Below are 18,500 nucleotides of genomic sequence, written 5' to 3'. Positions count from 1 at the left end.
TATTCTACCCCAAGCTTCCTTCTGCACCCAACTTCTGTCCCAGATCCCACGCTTCCTATATAGAAAAGTGCAGCCCTTAACTGCTTGCCGAAATCTTAGTGACCCCTTAGCAAAAGTTATTACCCAGCCCTGAATTACCACCTGTAAGGGCCACAGTAATTGGGAAGCAGGTCAGGTTCTTGTAAAAGGGCTGAGGGGGATGAAGGGGATGTACTACTGCTGCTCCTCTCCCTGAGCATAGAAAAGGTAGAAGAATTTCATCCATTTCATAGTTGTTCAGAACTCTCATGTAGCAAGAAGACTAGCCAGTACTTAAACTTGTGGTAGTGGTCAGCAGATACCTCTTGTTAGGGTGACCATATATCCCTGTCCTAAATATGGGACGGGGAGATATGGAGGGGAGGGGAGGGTCAGCTCCTCCAAGCCTCGGGGAGCTGGGAAGGAGGCGGCAGCCACAGGTGCCCCCGCCCCCCTGATTCCCGGAGGCTGCCGGTGGAAAAGCGGCGGGAGGGTGGGGGGTCAAATATGGGACAGTGAGTTCCTTTTAAAAAATAAATAAATAAATAAATAAGTTGGAGTGCCTTTTTGGAGTCCCAAATATGGGACCGTCCCATCCAATATCGGACAGATAGTCACCTTGCCTGTTGTGGAAGGATGTTGTTACTATAAATGTATCGAGCTTTTTAAAAAATCATGAGGGTAAAAGATAATTTCACTGCCATCACAGATACTTACATTCATTAACACTAATAGTGTCATGATCAAGAATATCCTAAGCGTAAAGGAGTATCCAATCTGGGAATAGAAGAATTGAACTGAAATAGGTAAAAGGCATAAAACTTTAAAGAAAAGTACTGGACCTATGAATAAACTTTCGCATGCTCCATCACGTTCATCATCTTCCGAACACAAGCTTTTCAGTGTGTGGTCCATTGGTGGACAAATGCAATAATTTTGACCATGTAGAATAAGTCCTTTACTTCGTCATTGAATGTCAGCTATCATCTACAGATCCTAGAACAGGTGTGTTATAGCTCCACACAACTTGTCACATTGTGATACGATAAAATTTGTTTTTAAAATGCCATTAATGTTGCATGTATTAGGACAGCCTGAGGCAATTTGACACTGTTCTTTCTCTTGCAGAATTATTTGCCAAGCAAACAAGATATTTTGCTGGCCAGAAAAGCCACCAAGGGAATTGTAGAGCATGACTTCATCATTAAAAAAATCCCTTTCAAGATGGTGGATGTGGGTGGACAGAGATCTCAGCGTCAGAAGTGGTTCCAGTGTTTTGATGGGATAACTTCTATTTTGTTTATGGTTTCCTCCAGTGAATATGACCAGGTTCTCATGGAAGACAGACGCACAAACAGACTGGTGGAGTCTATGAACATTTTTGAGACAATAGTCAATAACAAGCTCTTCTTTAATGTTTCTATCATCCTATTCCTAAACAAAATGGATCTCCTTGTAGAGAAGGTAAAGACAGTCAGCATTAAGAAGTATTTCTCAGACTTCAAGGGTGACCCTCACAGGCTAGATGATGTTCAGCGTTATTTGGTGCAGTGTTTTGACAGAAAGAGGCGGAACCGCAGTAAGCCACTCTTCCATCATTTCACAACAGCCATAGACACTGAAAATATCCGCTTTGTGTTTCATGCAGTGAAGGACACAATCCTTCAGGAAAACCTGAAGGATATTATGTTGCAGTGAAGGAGACCATCCCTTGTCATGTTGAAACCTACGTAGAGGTTATAAGTCAAAGCTTTTATTTTATCCTTATGGCTCTTGCATGTGGTTTTAGGACCCATGCTATTCCCTTGGCTCAGGAATGCTGAAACTAGCCAGTCATGGAGTCAGGAGGAGTCAAACCTTGATGTTAGCTACTGAATCATTTGGACAAGTAACACTACTGAAAAAAGTGGCCATTGTAGGGTTTGACACCTAGTTTGGAATGTTGAATAACACAATCACCTTCCTGTCTTAGGAAAAAAAAATCTAACTTTGATAAAATGTGTAAGGAAGATTTTTTTCATGAGAACTTATTTTTTCAAGGACAGTGACTGTCCAGACTGCCTTTCTCTGTAGCTTGGAGGTGCTGAATTAACCAGTGAAACTCATGTAAATCATAATGAGGTTTGTAGCTGTACTAGAAAATAAATGGCACTATATTAATCACAATTCCACAAGTAATCTTTAAATATGCAACCAGATCTTGCTTGCACATGCAGTGTTTGCCAAGGATCTGGAGTCCACTTACCAATGTAGATGCACAGCTCGTCTCATGATTTTGCATCAGTCTCTTGAGACACGCAAGTCTAAGACTATACATGAAGTGCAGTAGAACTACAAATGAAATCCACCAGGCTATATAAGTCCTCTTCTGCCACTCTGGAGTAAAATGGAGGAGAGAATTTAAGGCTTGGCTTGTATGGACGAGATTTTGTTTTGCACTACCTATGCAGTGTCGTACATCATGGAAAATTGACTGACTTCCATAGTAATAAAACTTGAGGCATGTACTAGAACATCTGACCACATCTGCGCACAGTGGGTGCTCTAGTAAGGTGTTTATGTAAATTCAGCATTAATCTCATACTTCCAGTTGCCAGTATTTTTAAAGATCCACTCTCTCCTGTAACAGGGCTCTTATATCTCCAAATGTGTGGAAGCAGATTCAACTTCTTCTTAGCAAAATTTTTATGGTAGACCAGCTGCTTGATTAGTTCTTAACAGCTGACCTTACTATAAGAGTGAACACTCTTGTGATTCCAGTTTTACAGCTGTACTGATAACATTTGGACTTCTGGACCCTGTAAACTAGCCCATTTTAATCTGCTTCTTAATGGGATCTTTAGCATATATTACTTTGTATATAATATGCGTAAACAGTCAAATTTAGAGTTGCCCATTTCAGGTGATGGTATACACATGTGAAATTGCAAGAGGCTGTGAATGTTTTGATGTGAACTGTTGACTTTCTAGCTCTCAACACTTATGTAGTTTATTGGGTGCCTTTCTTTGTGTACAGATAATTCCAACCTTGTCTACTACAGTGAGGTACATAAACAAAATTTAAGATCTGCCTTTTATTTCAATGCTGTGGTCTTTTTTTTTTTTCTTCTTCTTCCTAGGGAGCTTTGAAACACAAATGTTTAATATGAAATTGGTACTGTAGTGTAAGTCTAATTTAAACAAAAAATCACAAGTGCTTTCTCTAACTAGAACAAGTCAGCAGACACTGTATTTCTTGCTCCCATTAAAACTGTAATGACGTCGGGGGGGGAAAAAGATCTCTTCAGCTTTCAATCCCATGAGAAGTGCTGGTCTAAAAAGAACCCTGCTCTAGAGTTTCCACATGGTTTACTTGGATAAAATCTAAAATCCTTCCTTTTGTTGCTCGCAGAAGTTGGGGAGTGGGGGGTGCTTCCTAATGCAGAAATTTGCTGCCCTTGTAGCTTTCTTTGTGCTGGCTTCAGGAGTGAAAAGGATGTGGTTGTTTCTAGTTTTATATAATGAATATAAAATGTTTGGTGACATAAACCAGTAAGGAGCTGCAGACAGAAACATCTTTATTTTAAAACTACACTTTCATTACTTCTCAAAAGTAAATGGTGGTTAATTAGAAGAGTCTTACTTGCCAGGGACCAATTTTACTTTTTTAACATTTCGTGATTTTTTTTTTTTTTTTTTTTTTTAAATATCAAGTTCTTGTTTTTCAGTGTTCCGCAGTGTTTCAGATGGGGATTGTTATGGTAGTTGCATTTCATTTTGAAAGGTAAATAGTAGTGTCTTTATTTGGTGAAATGAGATATAAGGCTGTTTTACTTTTCATTATTAAAGCAGTCAAATACTGTATTTAGATTTTGCAATAGATTCTACTCAACACAAGATTTTAGAGTTATAGCAGGTCAACTCCAACTGCATAACTTTCTAGCTGATATTGTGTACTTCATTATTTTACTTTGTGTATTTGAAATAATGTTCTTCCTGTTTAACTCTTGAGAAAATGTTCCCTTTTAAAAGCTGCCTCAGTTTTAACTGAGACTTTAGTATGAAATAGTTCTTTTAATGCACATTTAAGAACTTGTATTCTTGGTCACTTTATTGAATTTTTTTAAAGAATACTCAGCTTGTAAATGTGGTGTTTTCAAGGCAACTCTCACTGTTTAGAGTTACACCCTGAAAATTAGTATCACTTGCTTACATGTTTAATGTTGACAACTCTTAAGTCTAATTTTTTATGATAGTAATAAAATACCCAGTTATTCTAGCATGCTGTGGCTACTTTGTATCATGAAGTTGGCCTGTTAGGTCCTCCGGGGGAAGGTGGGTCACATTGTCTGTAGTATGGATAAATAGAGGAAATGTTTGCAGCATATTTAAGCAGTAGAGCCCTTTAATGTGATCCACTATCAGTTTTTAAAAGTGGCAGATGGAAGCCTGTGGTGAAAACCATGTTGATATCTTGTGGTGCCTTCAGAACTGTGGCTTTGGCACAAGACTCTTTCAGGTTACTGGTAAGTGCCTTTTCCTCACAGTAGCTAACCAATAAGCTGCTCTTTGAATTGTCTACCTACAAGACGGTAATGGCTCTAGAATTTCCAAGTGAACTGGATTTAAATAATATTTATCATTAACATTTTACATCACAATTGTTGATAAACTACAGATTCAACAGGTAACTGCCATGTTTAACAACCCACTGAAAAATGAGATATAGGGGGAAAACCAAGGTATTGTGATGATTTAATGGAGTTATGATTAACAGCTGCTGTATTTTAAATGACAGCTGCTTAGAATATTTCTAGTTTCCATTGTCTCTATACATCTGAATCTCATTTAATGTCTTACAGAAGAGTAGCCAATTTGAGCTTGCCAACTTTATAGTAAATTACACTTTTTTTTTGTTAAAATTGTGCTGCCAGACCTAGAACAGTGCTGCTAATGTGTCTGAAGGCGCTTCCAACGACTAGCATTTTTACAGGCTTTTCTAAGCGAACTAAAGAGTTAAGTTTGCTGGCTGAAGTTCAAACAGAGTGGAGAGCATTTGTGCAGCTCAGAGATTTTGGTATGGAAGGAGCTATAGTTCAAACTGTGTGGGAGGAGCTCACCGGACCAAAGATTAAAATTTCTCTATACTGAAGCTGTGAGAACAGCTGAAGTAGAGTCTCGGATGGTGTGAAAGGCATCTCATCAGTCCATCCACAGCACTCCCCCCCGGCCCCCCTGCCTACCCCAGCCCTGATAGTGTGACAAGACTTGTAGGGATGTTATGAGTTCTGAGGGATATCTAGAATTACGAGAATTTAATTGGTCTGTCCAGCTTCCTTCTGTCTTGTGTGTGGGTGTCTTCCCATCTCCCACTCTGGGATGGAGTCTTTCAAATCAGTACTGACTCTAGAGCTCTTTAAAGATTTGTTGTTTCCAGAGCATGTTGTGAATCTCTGCAGGCTTATTTTGGAGGAACCACTCTTATTTTCTTCCTTTGAAATATCTTGGCTGATTTGTTGTACTTCTAGGCTGAGACTACTTAGTTATCTGACTAACAAGAAGTGATGCATTTGATTAATTGCCCTAGTGTCCTCAAAATACAACCATACGTTAGAGCTTGACCTCTCAGAAAACAAATACTACAAAGTAGTTGCTAAGGCCAGGTCTACACTAGACTGAAAAGTCAATCTAAGATATGCAGTTCCAGCTACAACAATTGTGTAGTTGGAATCAGCATATCCTAGATCAATATTTTTTTTTCTGGCCATCCACACAGAGGGATGTCAACAGGAGAAACTCTGCCACTGACCCCCTCCCACTTACTCCTTGCAAAAAGGAGCAGTGCTGGGGCCAACTGTAGAGCCTTGATGGTTCAATATAACATGTCCCCACTAGGTGTGTTAAATCAAAGCTAGGAAGATCGACCCTGAAGGAGTCAATCTTCTGGTAAGTGTAGACATACCCTAAGCTAATGTTATGCAACACTGCTTTCCCATTTATAAGTCACTTAGCAGTGAGTAATTGAGGTGAATGGGCAGAAGCATTTGTCTCTCCAAAGAATTTTCACGCTCAAGGAATCTGCAGCATAGAGACTGACCCATTGAATGGGTTAGCAACCCTTTTGTGACGTTTTTGCCCATCCTTAGGAGATAAACTTGCAAGGGAACAGTACTTTGACTCTGCTTGATAAAGATGATGATATGGCCTTTCTGTAGCTCCAGACTACACCCACAATAGTGTGGTCAATCCTATAGAGCTGGTTGCTTTGACAACAGGTAAAATGTAAACGCTTCTCACTTGATATGCCCTTGTGTCTGAGGATGAAAATCTCTTGAAAGTCTGTACTTACTTACTTAGCAGCCTAGAGGGCACTGCCCACCTGTGTTTTATTGCAGTAACAAAATGTTTATTTTGCATTCTCTATGTTGTCTTTTAGCAATGATGCTACGTGGTGAGGCTGTTGTTCTTAATATCTTTGACTGGAATTGCATGCATCAGATGTTTAGAGTGGCCTTTATGCCCCTACCAGGAGTCCAGCTTTCAAACAGATTGAGCCTGGAGACTTCTGTGATGTTTGATGGCTATCAACAGATGTTCACATCAAAACAGCTATTGGTGCGGTCAAGCTACTGGCTCTGTGCTATCCTGGGGCAATAAAACTACACGAACTAAAGGCTATTTTTAATTGCAACTTGATGTAAATCAAATACTGACCTTCTGAGGATGAAGGCAATACCTATTTTTGTAAGTGTTAATCTTCCCCCATATAAATTGTCCAGTTGTATTAAACAAAGTGGTGTAGTGAGGGTGTAGACCTCTGACCTTATCAATTCCCCACATTAAACTAGCCTTGGGCAGCAGTCAGATAACACTTCCATTATAAGCCAGACTGTTTACATCAGTGTATTCCTTCACCTTTACGCTGCAACACAGTAAAAGTTGGTGGATAGCAAGATATTTCATCAGCTCCTGTAAAGCAGTTGCACTCTAGAGTGAATTGTCTAAGATTTCCCCACTGGCTTGTTCTTGGAAGACATTTTGTTCCCAGGACAGATCTTTAAGATTGGCTTAGTCAGAGCTAGCCTTAAGCTGAATAAGCATCGAGTCATCTCCACTCTTACTTTTGGATGTTCCAGTTTAAGATTGAGGTTTGTTAACAGGACAGTGCAGCACTTATCCCCAGGGTTGTACTGCTGCTGCAAGTGTTGAGTGTTCTGTGTCTACCTGGAGTGATATTCCACTTAGTGATGCAAACCAGAATTGTCTCTTTTTTTTTTTTAAACAGTTGACACTAAATTGTTTTACACAGATGGTGATGCAGGACAGGCTGGCTCTGTACTAACTAATCATGTGGCACCTCTTTCTGCACAGTGGCATGAATCAGTTTAATTTTGACTCTGAATTGCTTGGCTCTTGAGTCTGTCTTTTTTAATGGCATCTTTAAAAGCAGTATTTAGTTTTCAGTGTGTGTGTGTTGACATGCCTGTCTTTCAGGGGCGGGGGGGGGGAGACATGGGTTGGCTACAGTGACAGCGGTTCTGTGGCTGCTTTGCTGTACTGTAAAAACTACTCTAGTCCAGCTCTTGGCACATGCCCATGCTTCATTTGGTTGGCTTAGGAATAATCACAGTCTGAAGGAACAAGCTCCACTGATGTCCTCTGAGATGGACTTTCTGATGAACAGCCAGAGGGAAATGTTGAGGCAGAGTGGTGATCTAACTTCTAAATGGCTCCTACTCTCTCTATTTAAACAAAATGCCCTCTATAGGGATCTAGTATTCTTTGATAACTGACTCCAGGAAAGCTATTTGGCTGTGTATTATTATACCAGTGCATTGGCACAGATCTAGCTCCTTGCACTTCCATTGCAAATCTTTTTTCCCAACTGTTTGTAACTGGGTCCTATAAACTCAATCCCTTGTAGCTTGTGACATGCAGTCTCTTGTCACCTAGCATGCCTTAGAGCCATTTAAAAGCTAGTTAATCTTGCTATAAGGTATTAAATTGGGAGGAGTTTGCAGAGGCAGCTGTTTTAAAAAGGACAGATTGCTTCAGGTTACTTTTGAGACACGAGGGCATTTGGTTCAAAATGAGCTGCTGCTCTTACCTTACTGTTTCGCACAGACATGCATTCAGCTCGCAGGCTTGGCACGATGGTGAGTAAGTGATCCTTCAACAATCCACAGGATTTAAAGGCCCCTAGGTAAATTCTGCTTTGGAACTTGTTTTGTATTGAAACTTGACTTCAGTTCATAGACATTTGGCTGTTGGATAAAATGCGTTTTTTCTGGCTGAGGCTGTTCTGTTTGAATTTGCCCAATAGACTACAACTGTTAATCTTACTGACTACACAGAGTGTTTGCTAAAGCCTGTGCTTAAAAATTGGCCGAATGGGTTCTTACTCTTGTAAGCAAGCTGTCTGGTGGGGTTTTTTAATCTGGTTTGAATTGCATACAAATAAAATGATTAAGGCTATGAGTGAGTCACACAAGTCACAGGCTCTGACTTTTGAACACAGCTCTGAGAATTCTTTGACTTCAGTCCTGCTTGGGATTCATTTTCAGTATGATTTATTGTTTATCACCCATATCCTGTGACTTGACTTTAAAAATTGTGCCAAAATCAGCCTGAGAAATAACACACTAGCTAATTTTATGACACAATCCTGTACCTTGGAAATCATTTTAAAATATTACCTTCTCTGCTGTAACACCTTGTGGAGCCTATGAACTGTAGCACACATACTATGCATATCACACAACAATTTTTAAACTTGTTTGCTGCATTGGGCAGGAAAGGCCTGATCTGAGCCTTACTTTCTAACAATTCACAAATCTTTTTTAAGTGACAAACTGAGTTGAAGTGAAAAAGGCATTGCTCATTTAACTATGTAGAATTAAAACAGCATCCACAGAGAAGTGGCCTATTTGCTGTGATAGTCTCCACTTATAAAAACTGTGTACTAGATACATTTATATTGTGAGGTGTAAAAAGTGTATTTTATAGTTTTGGTGAATTAGTTTACTGTTTTGTATATATGAATTTTATAAATCTATTAAAACTTGACTTGTTATCCTGTTTATGGAGTGTTGGATCTTTCAGTACAGGACTTGAATTGTGGTAATATTTTTAACCTTGTTCACTTGCTTACTGTGATGATACAGCTGAGGCAGTCTTGGGAACCATTAATGCCTATCTTCAAGAACTCATGGTGGATGGATGAAATTCTAGACTGGGGAGGGGCAAACATACTGGTCTTTTAAAAGAACACAGATTTGGTGCTGACTGAACTTTTATACATGAAAGTCTACTGGGGAAAATTATTATGAGTTTTTGTAGGCACCTGGAGGATAATGGGTTTAGAAGAAATGGCCGGCATGGATTTGTGCAGAACAAATCACTGCAGTCTAACTTTTCTTTGACAGCTTACTGGCCTAGTGAATGAGGGGGAGGTAGTAGATGTGATACCTTGATTTGAGTAAGCCTTTACGCTAATGTGAGTGCACAATGGTTTGAAAGGCCATTCTCAAAGGGTAGTTTTCAATGGTTGTGTCATATTGGGAGGGTGTAAATAGTGGGGTCCTGCATATGATACCAGTCAATGTTTTCATTAATTTGGATAATGGAGCGGAGAGGTGCGCTTATAAAATTTGCAGACACCAATCTGGGAGGTGTTGCAAGCACTTTAGAGGACAGATTAGAATTCAAAATAACCTTGACCAATTGGAAAATTGGACTGAATTCAGTGAGTTTAAAATCAATGAAGGAAAGTGTAAAATACTTCACTTGTGAAAGAAAAATCAAATCCCCAAGTACAAAATAGGGACATAAATGGGTAGATTATAGTGCTAGAGAAAAAGAACCTACAGTTCTTTGGTGCATTAACAGGAGTATCATATGTTAAGATGCAGGAGGAAATTGTTCCACTTGGTTGTGGTGAAGCCACAGAGGAAGTACTGCATTCATTTCTTTAGGGAATGTGGACAAATTGGAAAGAGTCCAGAGAGCTCAACTAAAATGATTAAACGTTTAGAAAAACCTGACCTATGAGGAAAGGATTAAAAAGGGTTAAAAAGCTAGACCTGTTTCATCCCGTCCCGCGCCCCCCCCCCCCCCCCCCCCCGGAAGAACATTCATCGTTTTCCTCTCCTCCATGCCTGCTGAAGATAGAACAAAAAACAGGCTTAATCTGCCACATGGAGATTAGGTTAGATATTAGAAACCGCTTTCTGACTAGAAGGGAAGCTAAGCTCTGGAATGCGCCTCCAAAAGAGGTTGTGGAGTCTTCATAGGAGAGTTTTAAGAATAATAGGTGGGACAAGCACCTGCCATGTATGGTGTAGGTACACTTGGTCCTGCATCAGCACAAGGGTCTGGACTTGGTGTCTGGATATGCTGTTGGTTCCTTCAGCCCCACATTTCTATGATTCTATATGAAATTAATAAAAATGAGACAAGGGCTATCACACACAAACTAGAATGGAAGAGCACTTGCCCCATAACATGGGCCTACTTCATATGAACATCCCTTGATTCTACTTCAAATTGCCATTCCTGAGTCTCTTGAATTGTTGCACCATTAATCTGGCATATTAAGGAAATTCTAATGAAATGTCACTTTATTTAAAACTCTGTTAAAATTCAGATGCATCCTGTAGAATTTCAGTTGGTGTAAATATTAAAGTTGATCAGGTACAGCGAGAACCACTTGTTTATGTATTCCGAGGTCAGACATGGAAGACTTTTAAACTGGTTCAGTTGACACCACCTGTTAGAAGTAAATTCTCTACAGCTGCATAGTATCCAATAATAGCCATATGACCTACATGTGTGGCCCTTTCATGGTGCTACTTACTCCTTTATCAGCCTCACTTGCTTTTTATCACTCGTGTAGAACTCCTGACCATAGGGTAACTTCAGTAACCTACCTCTTTGGCCTCTTACAGTATGGCAATTTTAGCACCAGCTGATCCTACTAGGCCTTGATATCCTGCTCTTCACAACCCCTTCCTCTCTTGTATTTTTGGCCATCCACACTATATGGAAAGTAATAGCAATGCTCATAGAGGGTTTTGTTTAACTTAAATGTTCATTGCAGTTCTGAATGGTAGATTAATACTGCATTGTGAGTCTCACTAGAACAGGGCAGTGCAAGCACCATTTGACTCACTTTAGTGGGAGTCTTTGGCTCTCTTGTTAACTGTAAATGTTGTGTGCCCCAGGCTAGGGATCACTGTCCAGATATAGGAATTGGCTTCAATTATTTTTCCCGACAGATTCTGCTGAATGTCTTCAGCTCCTTTTAACCTGGTGGGATTTGAGCGTTTTAATGTTTCTGAAAATTGGGTTCAGTTTCAGAGCTTGAATAGGGATAGTCGAGAGGAAGAATTCAATTGCAGATGTTTAGCTCTTGGTCACAATGCCAGAGTTGCTGCTGCTACTCATTCCATGGCCAAACAGACTCTCCTTGTCACTTCCCCCCGCCCCCAAAGGTTTCTTGCTCCTCCCTGTTTTTGGCCTCTAGTGAGGTGGAACAGCCACGTTCCCTCGGGTTTGTCCTCCACAAGTTCAACTTCAGTATCTCAGCACTTAGCCACTCCTCTTCTGTATTCCTTTCATAATCATGTCAGAGCTGAGCCCTGCCTCCACCCCACCCCACCCCCAATTCTCTGGCAATATCCCCATCATGCATCAGTGATGCCTCTCTGGAAATTGTCTTAAGTTCAACCTTGTAACTTGACTGCAGGATCAAGCAAGAGCAAAGAGGCAAGAAAAAGCTTGTTTATAAATAACCAATATATTTAAGAAACACTAGACCAAGATTTGAGATGGTGGGAAGATTTATAGTTCAAATAGGGTTTGCTTGACCATTTCTGCTTGTCTGAAAAAAATCTTAAAATGGTGTGTGTTTTTTTTTTTTTTTTAATGTCCTTAATATTTAGACAGCCAGCAGGTGGCGGCAGCAGCAGTGTTCACATAACATGGATTCCAGATGTGCAGACTGGAAAAAATGCCTTTCCAGTAATTGACATCATTAGTCTTTTAGAAGTCAGAGCCCCCATTGTTCTTTGTATAAATCATGCTGGTTTTAATTTTTCTGTACATTTTTCTTAGTGAGCTTAACCTCGGTCATCACAGATTTTTCTCCTACAGTCACCTGTGTTATCAGGCCCCTAGTTTTCCTCAGGTGCCTTCCCCTAACTGCCTCCTTCATTCCTTCTCCCACCACATGCATATAATTCACAAGTCACTGTGGCCTTCTCAGATTGTAGTTGGGTGGACAAGGGAAATGCTTAGCATCAGCAAAGCCCAAAATTCCAGCCATACAGGAAACACCCTCTCTCTCTCTCAATGAAACTGCCTCAGTTTTACATTTTTTTTCAGCTTTGGACAGTTGGGAATTAAAGGTATTTTTAGATCAGAACAATCTGAACTCAGGCCATTAAGCTGCAAGTTGATGAGTATATTATCAGTGTTGGAATTCTAAGTGAGACTGTGATGGAGTGAGTCAGTCTCTGCCAGCACACACGTCTCACTATTACCCGGCTTGAAAAACTGTCAGCCTCTCCAGCTCCAAGCTATAAATAACTAAAAAGTTACTGCATGTCCTAGCAACTGAAAGGCAGGGTCTGCTGCAGCTTTCTCTGTAGAAACATTCAGGCCTGTGCAGCAGTAGCTTAAGGATCTTGGGAAAGGGAAGTGATGTTAATTTTTCAGCTGCTGGAGCTAAAAAGGGAGAGGATCCTTTTAGGGTCCCTTAAAGCTAACCAGATTGATTAAACTGGATAAACAGGATACCCCTCTGCCTGTTTCACTGTCTCCCCAGCCTGTGTCTGCTCTTCACCTGAACTCTGTAGAGCTATGTTTAGAAAGCCTCAGTTCTGTGTGTGTGCTTGCTGCAACCTGCGGTTAAGAGACATGGCTGGAAATTGACATTTGGCATAAAACAAAATGAAGGAATGATTCCATGCTTGGAGATCAGATGTTCAGTGTGAGGCCATGTCTACAGTGGAAAGCTTGCATTGGTTTAACCTGCATATGTTTTTAAACTAATTTTAGTTAAGCTGGTGCATACTCCTATGTGGGCATTCTTGTTTTGATTTAGCATGAACCTGTTCTCAGACAACATGAGCCAAAGTGAAATATGTCGCTTGTATACCAGAACATGAGTGTCTACATAGGGTTTGGTGCATGTTTGGATTCACGTTGTTGGTTAAACCAGTGCAACTTTTTATAATGTATGTAAGTTCTTAACTTGAATGACTGAAACAAAGTCCATGTTGGAAACCTCGGAAAAAGAAACCTCTTTCATTGCAATCGGGGAGTTTGTTTGCTTCTCAGCCCACCAGACAGCAGCTTCTGATGAGAACAACCAAATGCCTCTCAAGCATAACAAAACTTCAGTCAAAGTCATGAGCTAAGCTTGCTTTTTCCAGTCCAAAAAAGAGAGCGGACTGGAGAAGGGGAAGTTAGACCAAAGGGCTAATTTTCCTCCCACCTCCAGCGATGAGGAGAAGATTCTGCTTTTGACAGTTTTCTAGAACTTAGTTTTCTCCGCAAGGAGGAGAACTTGTCTCCAAGGACTTTCCTTAGCCCTACATTGTCTCTGATTAAGGGCAGATCCTTCCGCATGGTGGGGAGCTGCCCTGTAAACATTTCCCACTTAGCCAGGGCATCCACAGTCTTGTCCACTTGAGCCAGCTCCTCTTCAGAGACATTCTTCTCCAGGGCAGCAATGCACATTTCCAGCCACAGTTCATAATCTTTAATGATATCTGTGGATTTGGTGGTATTGCCTAGCTGTTGCTGGTTGTGTGTCTCAGCTGTAGAAGAAAACTGCTGGTCGTGCTCCAGCTCCGGCCCAATGGAGAAGACTTGGCTGCAAGTGTCTGGGGTCAGTGGCTCTGACATGGAAGTTAAAGGCTCAGAGTCATTCTCACAACACATCCCAGAGTCTGTGCTGAATGGCAGGATGTCTTCTGCCGTCGAGAGGTCTGATTCATGACCAGACCAAGTAGACAGTACAGTTTGCGTCCAAGTATAGAGTTTCTGTGGTGGGTGGAAAAGGTTCTCCTGTTAAATTGACTTAGTCCAACAAATGTAAATTGGCCAAGATTTTCAAATTGGCCAAGTAATTTCGGGTCCCTCAATTTTTGGGGTTTGATATAAGATCTTTTAAAGGCCTCTGAAGGGCTAAGAACTCACAATGACCACTAGGTCCCTTCTAAAGCATTTCAAGTCGGGTGCCCCAGAAGTCGTATTCCAAATCACTAGGCACTTTGGAAAATCTTAACCATCCAGTAACAAGAATACACCAATGCTGCCAGCACTCCAAATATCCTTCAGGGATGACTCCCTTTTGGGCGAGAATGGGTCTGGAATACTTAGAAGTGCTTTCCCAGGCTGTGTTTGTGCCATTCCTTGCGGTGATTACTTCTAGAAAAGATTGGGACTGAACTGCTCCTGACCAGTGGTCGTGGAGTAGTTGTGTACTCCCTGGTGTTAACCCCCACCCAGGGATCTGTGCGCCATGTGACTTATGTAAAAGCAACAAACCAACCAGTGCTGTCTCTCTAAAGTTGTGCTTCCCACCTTTTCATTAGTGCAGACCCCAATCACCCCTCACACCGTTTGCAGGCCCCTGTCAAAGCCAATTCTAGCCCCTATGTGCACTTCACTAAATGGAAGTTTTTCAGCCAACAATTAACATGACTGGAAGATATTTAATTTAAATATAATTGTAACTTTGCAATTTATTTAAAACTTATTTTCTATGATAATTCCACCCCCATGGACCCCCAGCACAATCCTTGCAAACCCTCAGGGTCTGAGGACCCCAGCTTGGAAGCCACTGCTCTAGAGGCAGCTAGGTTATATGTATCTAAACACTTCTGAGGCAAAGCTGAGGAGTCTTGTTTCTCTATCATACTCCTTCCCATTTAGCATGCATTTTCAGTCTCAAGAGCAGCTCTTCATCTCTTTAGTTGAAGTACATACAAGGAAAAGCTGGGCTCTAAGAAAAAATATTACTTAATTTGAATTCTAAAAGAAAATCTCCTGAAACTTTTCATGTGCTAATACATCAGACAGCAGCTTGCTTTCATTCCTTAGGCTTTTGTGAATTAATCATAACACTTGACAGTTGCCAATTGATAAACTGTGGTCTCCTTGTCTATTTAGTTGGTATACACGTTGATTCCTTTTGTTCCTTGGCATTCACACCCCACTCCCTATCTTCTCACAGGCTGACCTATCTTATCTTTGTTTTGTTACTCCCCAGCTGGTATCTTTGCAAAGCTGTGCGCTTCCTTAAGCAACTACAGTGGTTGCAGTTTGAAAATACTAGCATGGGGCTGCTAGTTAGTGTATTAACTGCATGGGCGTACTGTGCTTTCCGTCCCTAATGAAGACAGTACTGCGCTTGGTCCAGCAGAGGGCATCAGTGCTGCACTCCAGGCCTTAATGGTGATTTGCAGAGGTCCTTTTTTCCCAGAGCTTTCCACTCCTCCCTTCCCCATTCTATTATTGCCTTCTTTTCCCAGGCCAGTGATAGAAACAGTGCAGAGACCAAGCTGAGTAGGTGGGAAACAGCTGTGTTCCCCAATTCAGCATCTGAGGGAAGCCATGGCTGAGAGTTGTTGTACAGGGGTACAGCTGAATAGTTGAGATCCCCCTACACCCAAGAAAAAATGCAAAGAGAAGACTCTCCTTCTGCCTGGTCATGTATTAGTTACTCATCTGTGCATGTGCTCCTGCTCTGACCACCCATGTGCCTGGTCCACAGAGTGCTCATCGGAGCCCCCCCAGGGGACTAAGTGGAGGGAACAGCAGTGATGCTTTTTGAAAGCCCCAGCTACTCCCTAGACTGTATCCTAGCTCTTTAAATTCTGAAGACATCAATGGAACTCCAAAGTAATCAGAATTCCTACTTGGTCCAAAGCCACCTTCCGGGGGCGGGGTCAGTGTATCAAAGGGAAGAGAGCTGCAGCCAGCACATCCATGCAGAGATGGCTGGTAGACTTGTGTGAATGACCGATTTCTCCCCCTCCCCATTCCCTGGTAATTCTGGGGAGTGAGGCAGGGAAAAAGGTGTTTTGGAGCAATCTGAAACCTAAATATTGGGGCAAACCAAAAAGGGGGATAATTAATTTCACATTGACATTTTATTTTGGAAAAAATCAAAACATTTTACTTCTGATCAATCACTTTAAAACCTTTTTTGATTTTTATATCAAATTGAAAGAATTTCAAAACGGTCACTTGAGACCAAAAATAAACATGTTTCAATGTCAGTGAAACACATTTTGATTTTTCTTCTAATTTTTTGTTTAGTTTTTACTTCTACACTTAAGTGGAACAAATGAAATTACGAAAGGACTGGTGTTGCCAAATAAGGGACGTAAAAGCCCGTTTAATGAGTTAACTGGTTAAAGGCTAGCTGGGCTGGAGCAGCTCTGTTCTTGGTGCCCAGTATGTGCTGAGAGCAGGGATGCACCAGCCAGACTGAAGCAGCCCTGGTCCCCCATTGGTAGGACTCACCCCCCGGGCTGCCACAGACAGAGGCTGCTCTAGCCATGCTGGAGCACCTCCTACCTGCAGTGGGCCCTCATGGCTTGAGTGAACCCCTGCCTGAGAGCTACTCCAGCCTGTACAGGTTAACTGTTAACATACCTGTGCCAAATCTGCATTTTTAATAGAAAAATCCAATCAGCTCTAAGGCTCATTTATTTCAAGTGAAGAACAGGAGAGAGCGGTCCCCAAAATCCCTGTAATGGGGGGGAAAAATATCCTTTTCAGACTCTGCCTGGCACTTTTTACACAAACTATTTAAGGGTTCCTGTGGTTATTTGCATTCATTTTTCTGTTCTGCTGCTTTACCAGTTGGGGCAGTCTGCATGCATTTTCTTACTTGCAGGAGCCTGTGAAATGGGTGGGCGTGGGGAGGGAGCCAGGCCAGAGCCTGCTCAGCATGCACTTGAGCACTGCTTGAAGTCCACTTTTTGACACTGTAAGGGAAGAGGATGACTCAGATTTCTGGTGTTGAGTCACCCTTTGTGGCTCCATCAGTGCAGGCTAGGCAGGGTCAGTTGGGCCTGGTGAGTTGTGTTTCTTGAAAGCTCAGTGCTTTGATGCCCAACCAGGAGCTCATTAGCAGAGTGCCCACAGTGGGCATCATGTGTTTCTGCTGGTGGTGCACATTTGCACATACCTTGGTGGACATAAAATTTTATTCTGCCCTGAATGGAAAAAAATTAGAAGGAATGCTGCTGGTGAGGTTTATAGATGTGTAAACTGGACTGCAGCAATTTGCAGAAGACACAGAATGAAGCCCGGAAGAGACTGCTAGGGTGTAATCATTTGCAGTTATCTGCCACTTGCTCCATTCTGAAGGGAAAAGGGTGGGGGAGGGGGAAATCTTTCAATGACCCAGAGAGAAATCTTCCCTAGCAGGCCTGATTCACAGCTGCAAGTTAGAGGATGAACTCTACAGCCCTTGCCTCAAGCCAAACCCTGCACTGCAATCTGAGCATCATTAGTTCTGTCACTCTCCTCACCTGAGAGAGGGCCAGGGCCTTACTAACCAGTTCTCTTACCAATATCTGAAGCTGGCTGTTTAGTAAGCTAGCTCGAGCTAGGGTATTAGTAAGCTAATACCCTAACTCGAGTATTTCCCTGGCCCAGCTCTGGTTTGCATGCACATCTCGAGCTTGAGATGGTGCTTTAAACTTGAACTATCTTCCTGGGGGGGAGGTGTGCATGCTTCTGTGAGAGAGAGAGAGAGAGAGACTGCAGAGTGCTGGTTTGCCGCACAACTGCTCACTCTGCCTAGCCTGACTTGAGAGCAGTGTGCTCAGCTTATGCTGCGAGGAAGGCAAGCCCTAGGGTCTGGCTGCACAGCAAAACCAACACCTGCACCAGTGGGTCTCTGAGGCCAGGGCTACAGATGTGGGTTTGTGCTGCAGTACTAAAAATAGAAGCACAGGTATTTCTGCTCAGGCTCTGAAACCGACCCCGTACTGAGTATCAGGGCCAGGCTCCGCCATGAGTGGGAAAATACACACGGCTATTTTTAGTGTCCTTGCACTGCAGCTTTGGGCTCGAAGCTGTAGCCTGGCACCCTGAGACTCTTGGCCCAGAGTGTTTTTGTAGTGTAGACCTAGCCTCAGTGGAGAGCTTGTGGTGCACAACAGCCAGTGACACTGACAGGGTAACAGATGGAAACTGTAACATAAGAGCAGCCTGGATTCTTTGCACTAAATTTGTCAAGATAAAACAAACCCTGGCTGATGTCAAAACAGAGCACATTTGAGTGCAAACACCAACCCATTGCAGAGAGCTCCTCCTCTTCCAGAACGGTTACCTACTTCTGCTGGCTGCCCCATCTGCCCCTAACCTGTGCCACAGTTTCTAGCCCTGGCAGCATTATCTGCGATGGGGGGGGGCACTGTTTTGTGCCAGGCATTAGCCATATTTGTTGCTTACATGCTGGGCCATTGTGCTCT

At 42.0% G+C, this 18,500-nt stretch overlaps 2 protein-coding genes across 6 annotated transcripts in view; one reads left to right on the top strand and one right to left on the bottom strand.

Moving 5' to 3' along the window:
- GNA12 (G protein subunit alpha 12) overlaps positions 1 to 18,500 on the top strand; it is a 145,838-nt gene that overhangs the window by 82,201 nt on the left and 45,137 nt on the right. For 3 of the 5 annotated variants that reach the window (XR_012647775.1, XR_012647773.1, XR_012647774.1), the window contains exon 4: positions 1,147 to 1,597. Coding sequence is in view for 2 of the 5 variants with exons in the window: in XM_075010919.1 (XP_074867020.1) it covers positions 1,147 to 1,716 (570 nt within the window). In the remaining 3 variants the exon portion in view is untranslated. Of the gene's footprint in view, positions 1 to 1,146; positions 9,078 to 18,500 lie in introns of those variants that run through there. The other 2 variants (XM_075010919.1, XM_075010918.1) reach the window with 1 other exon arrangement.
- AMZ1 (archaelysin family metallopeptidase 1) overlaps positions 11,671 to 18,500 on the bottom strand; it is a 30,894-nt gene continuing 24,064 nt past the window's right edge. Inside the window, exon 7 of the mRNA XM_075010917.1 lies at positions 11,671 to 14,046. Coding sequence (XP_074867018.1) covers positions 13,480 to 14,046 — 567 coding nt within the window. The 3' untranslated portion in view covers positions 11,671 to 13,479. The remainder of the gene's footprint in view (positions 14,047 to 18,500) is intronic.

This window comes from Carettochelys insculpta, chromosome 16 (assembly GCF_033958435.1).
Source record: "Carettochelys insculpta isolate YL-2023 chromosome 16, ASM3395843v1, whole genome shotgun sequence".
NCBI classification, from domain to species: domain Eukaryota; kingdom Metazoa; phylum Chordata; order Testudines; family Carettochelyidae; genus Carettochelys; species Carettochelys insculpta.
This window is presented reverse-complemented; position numbering and strand designations above follow the sequence as displayed.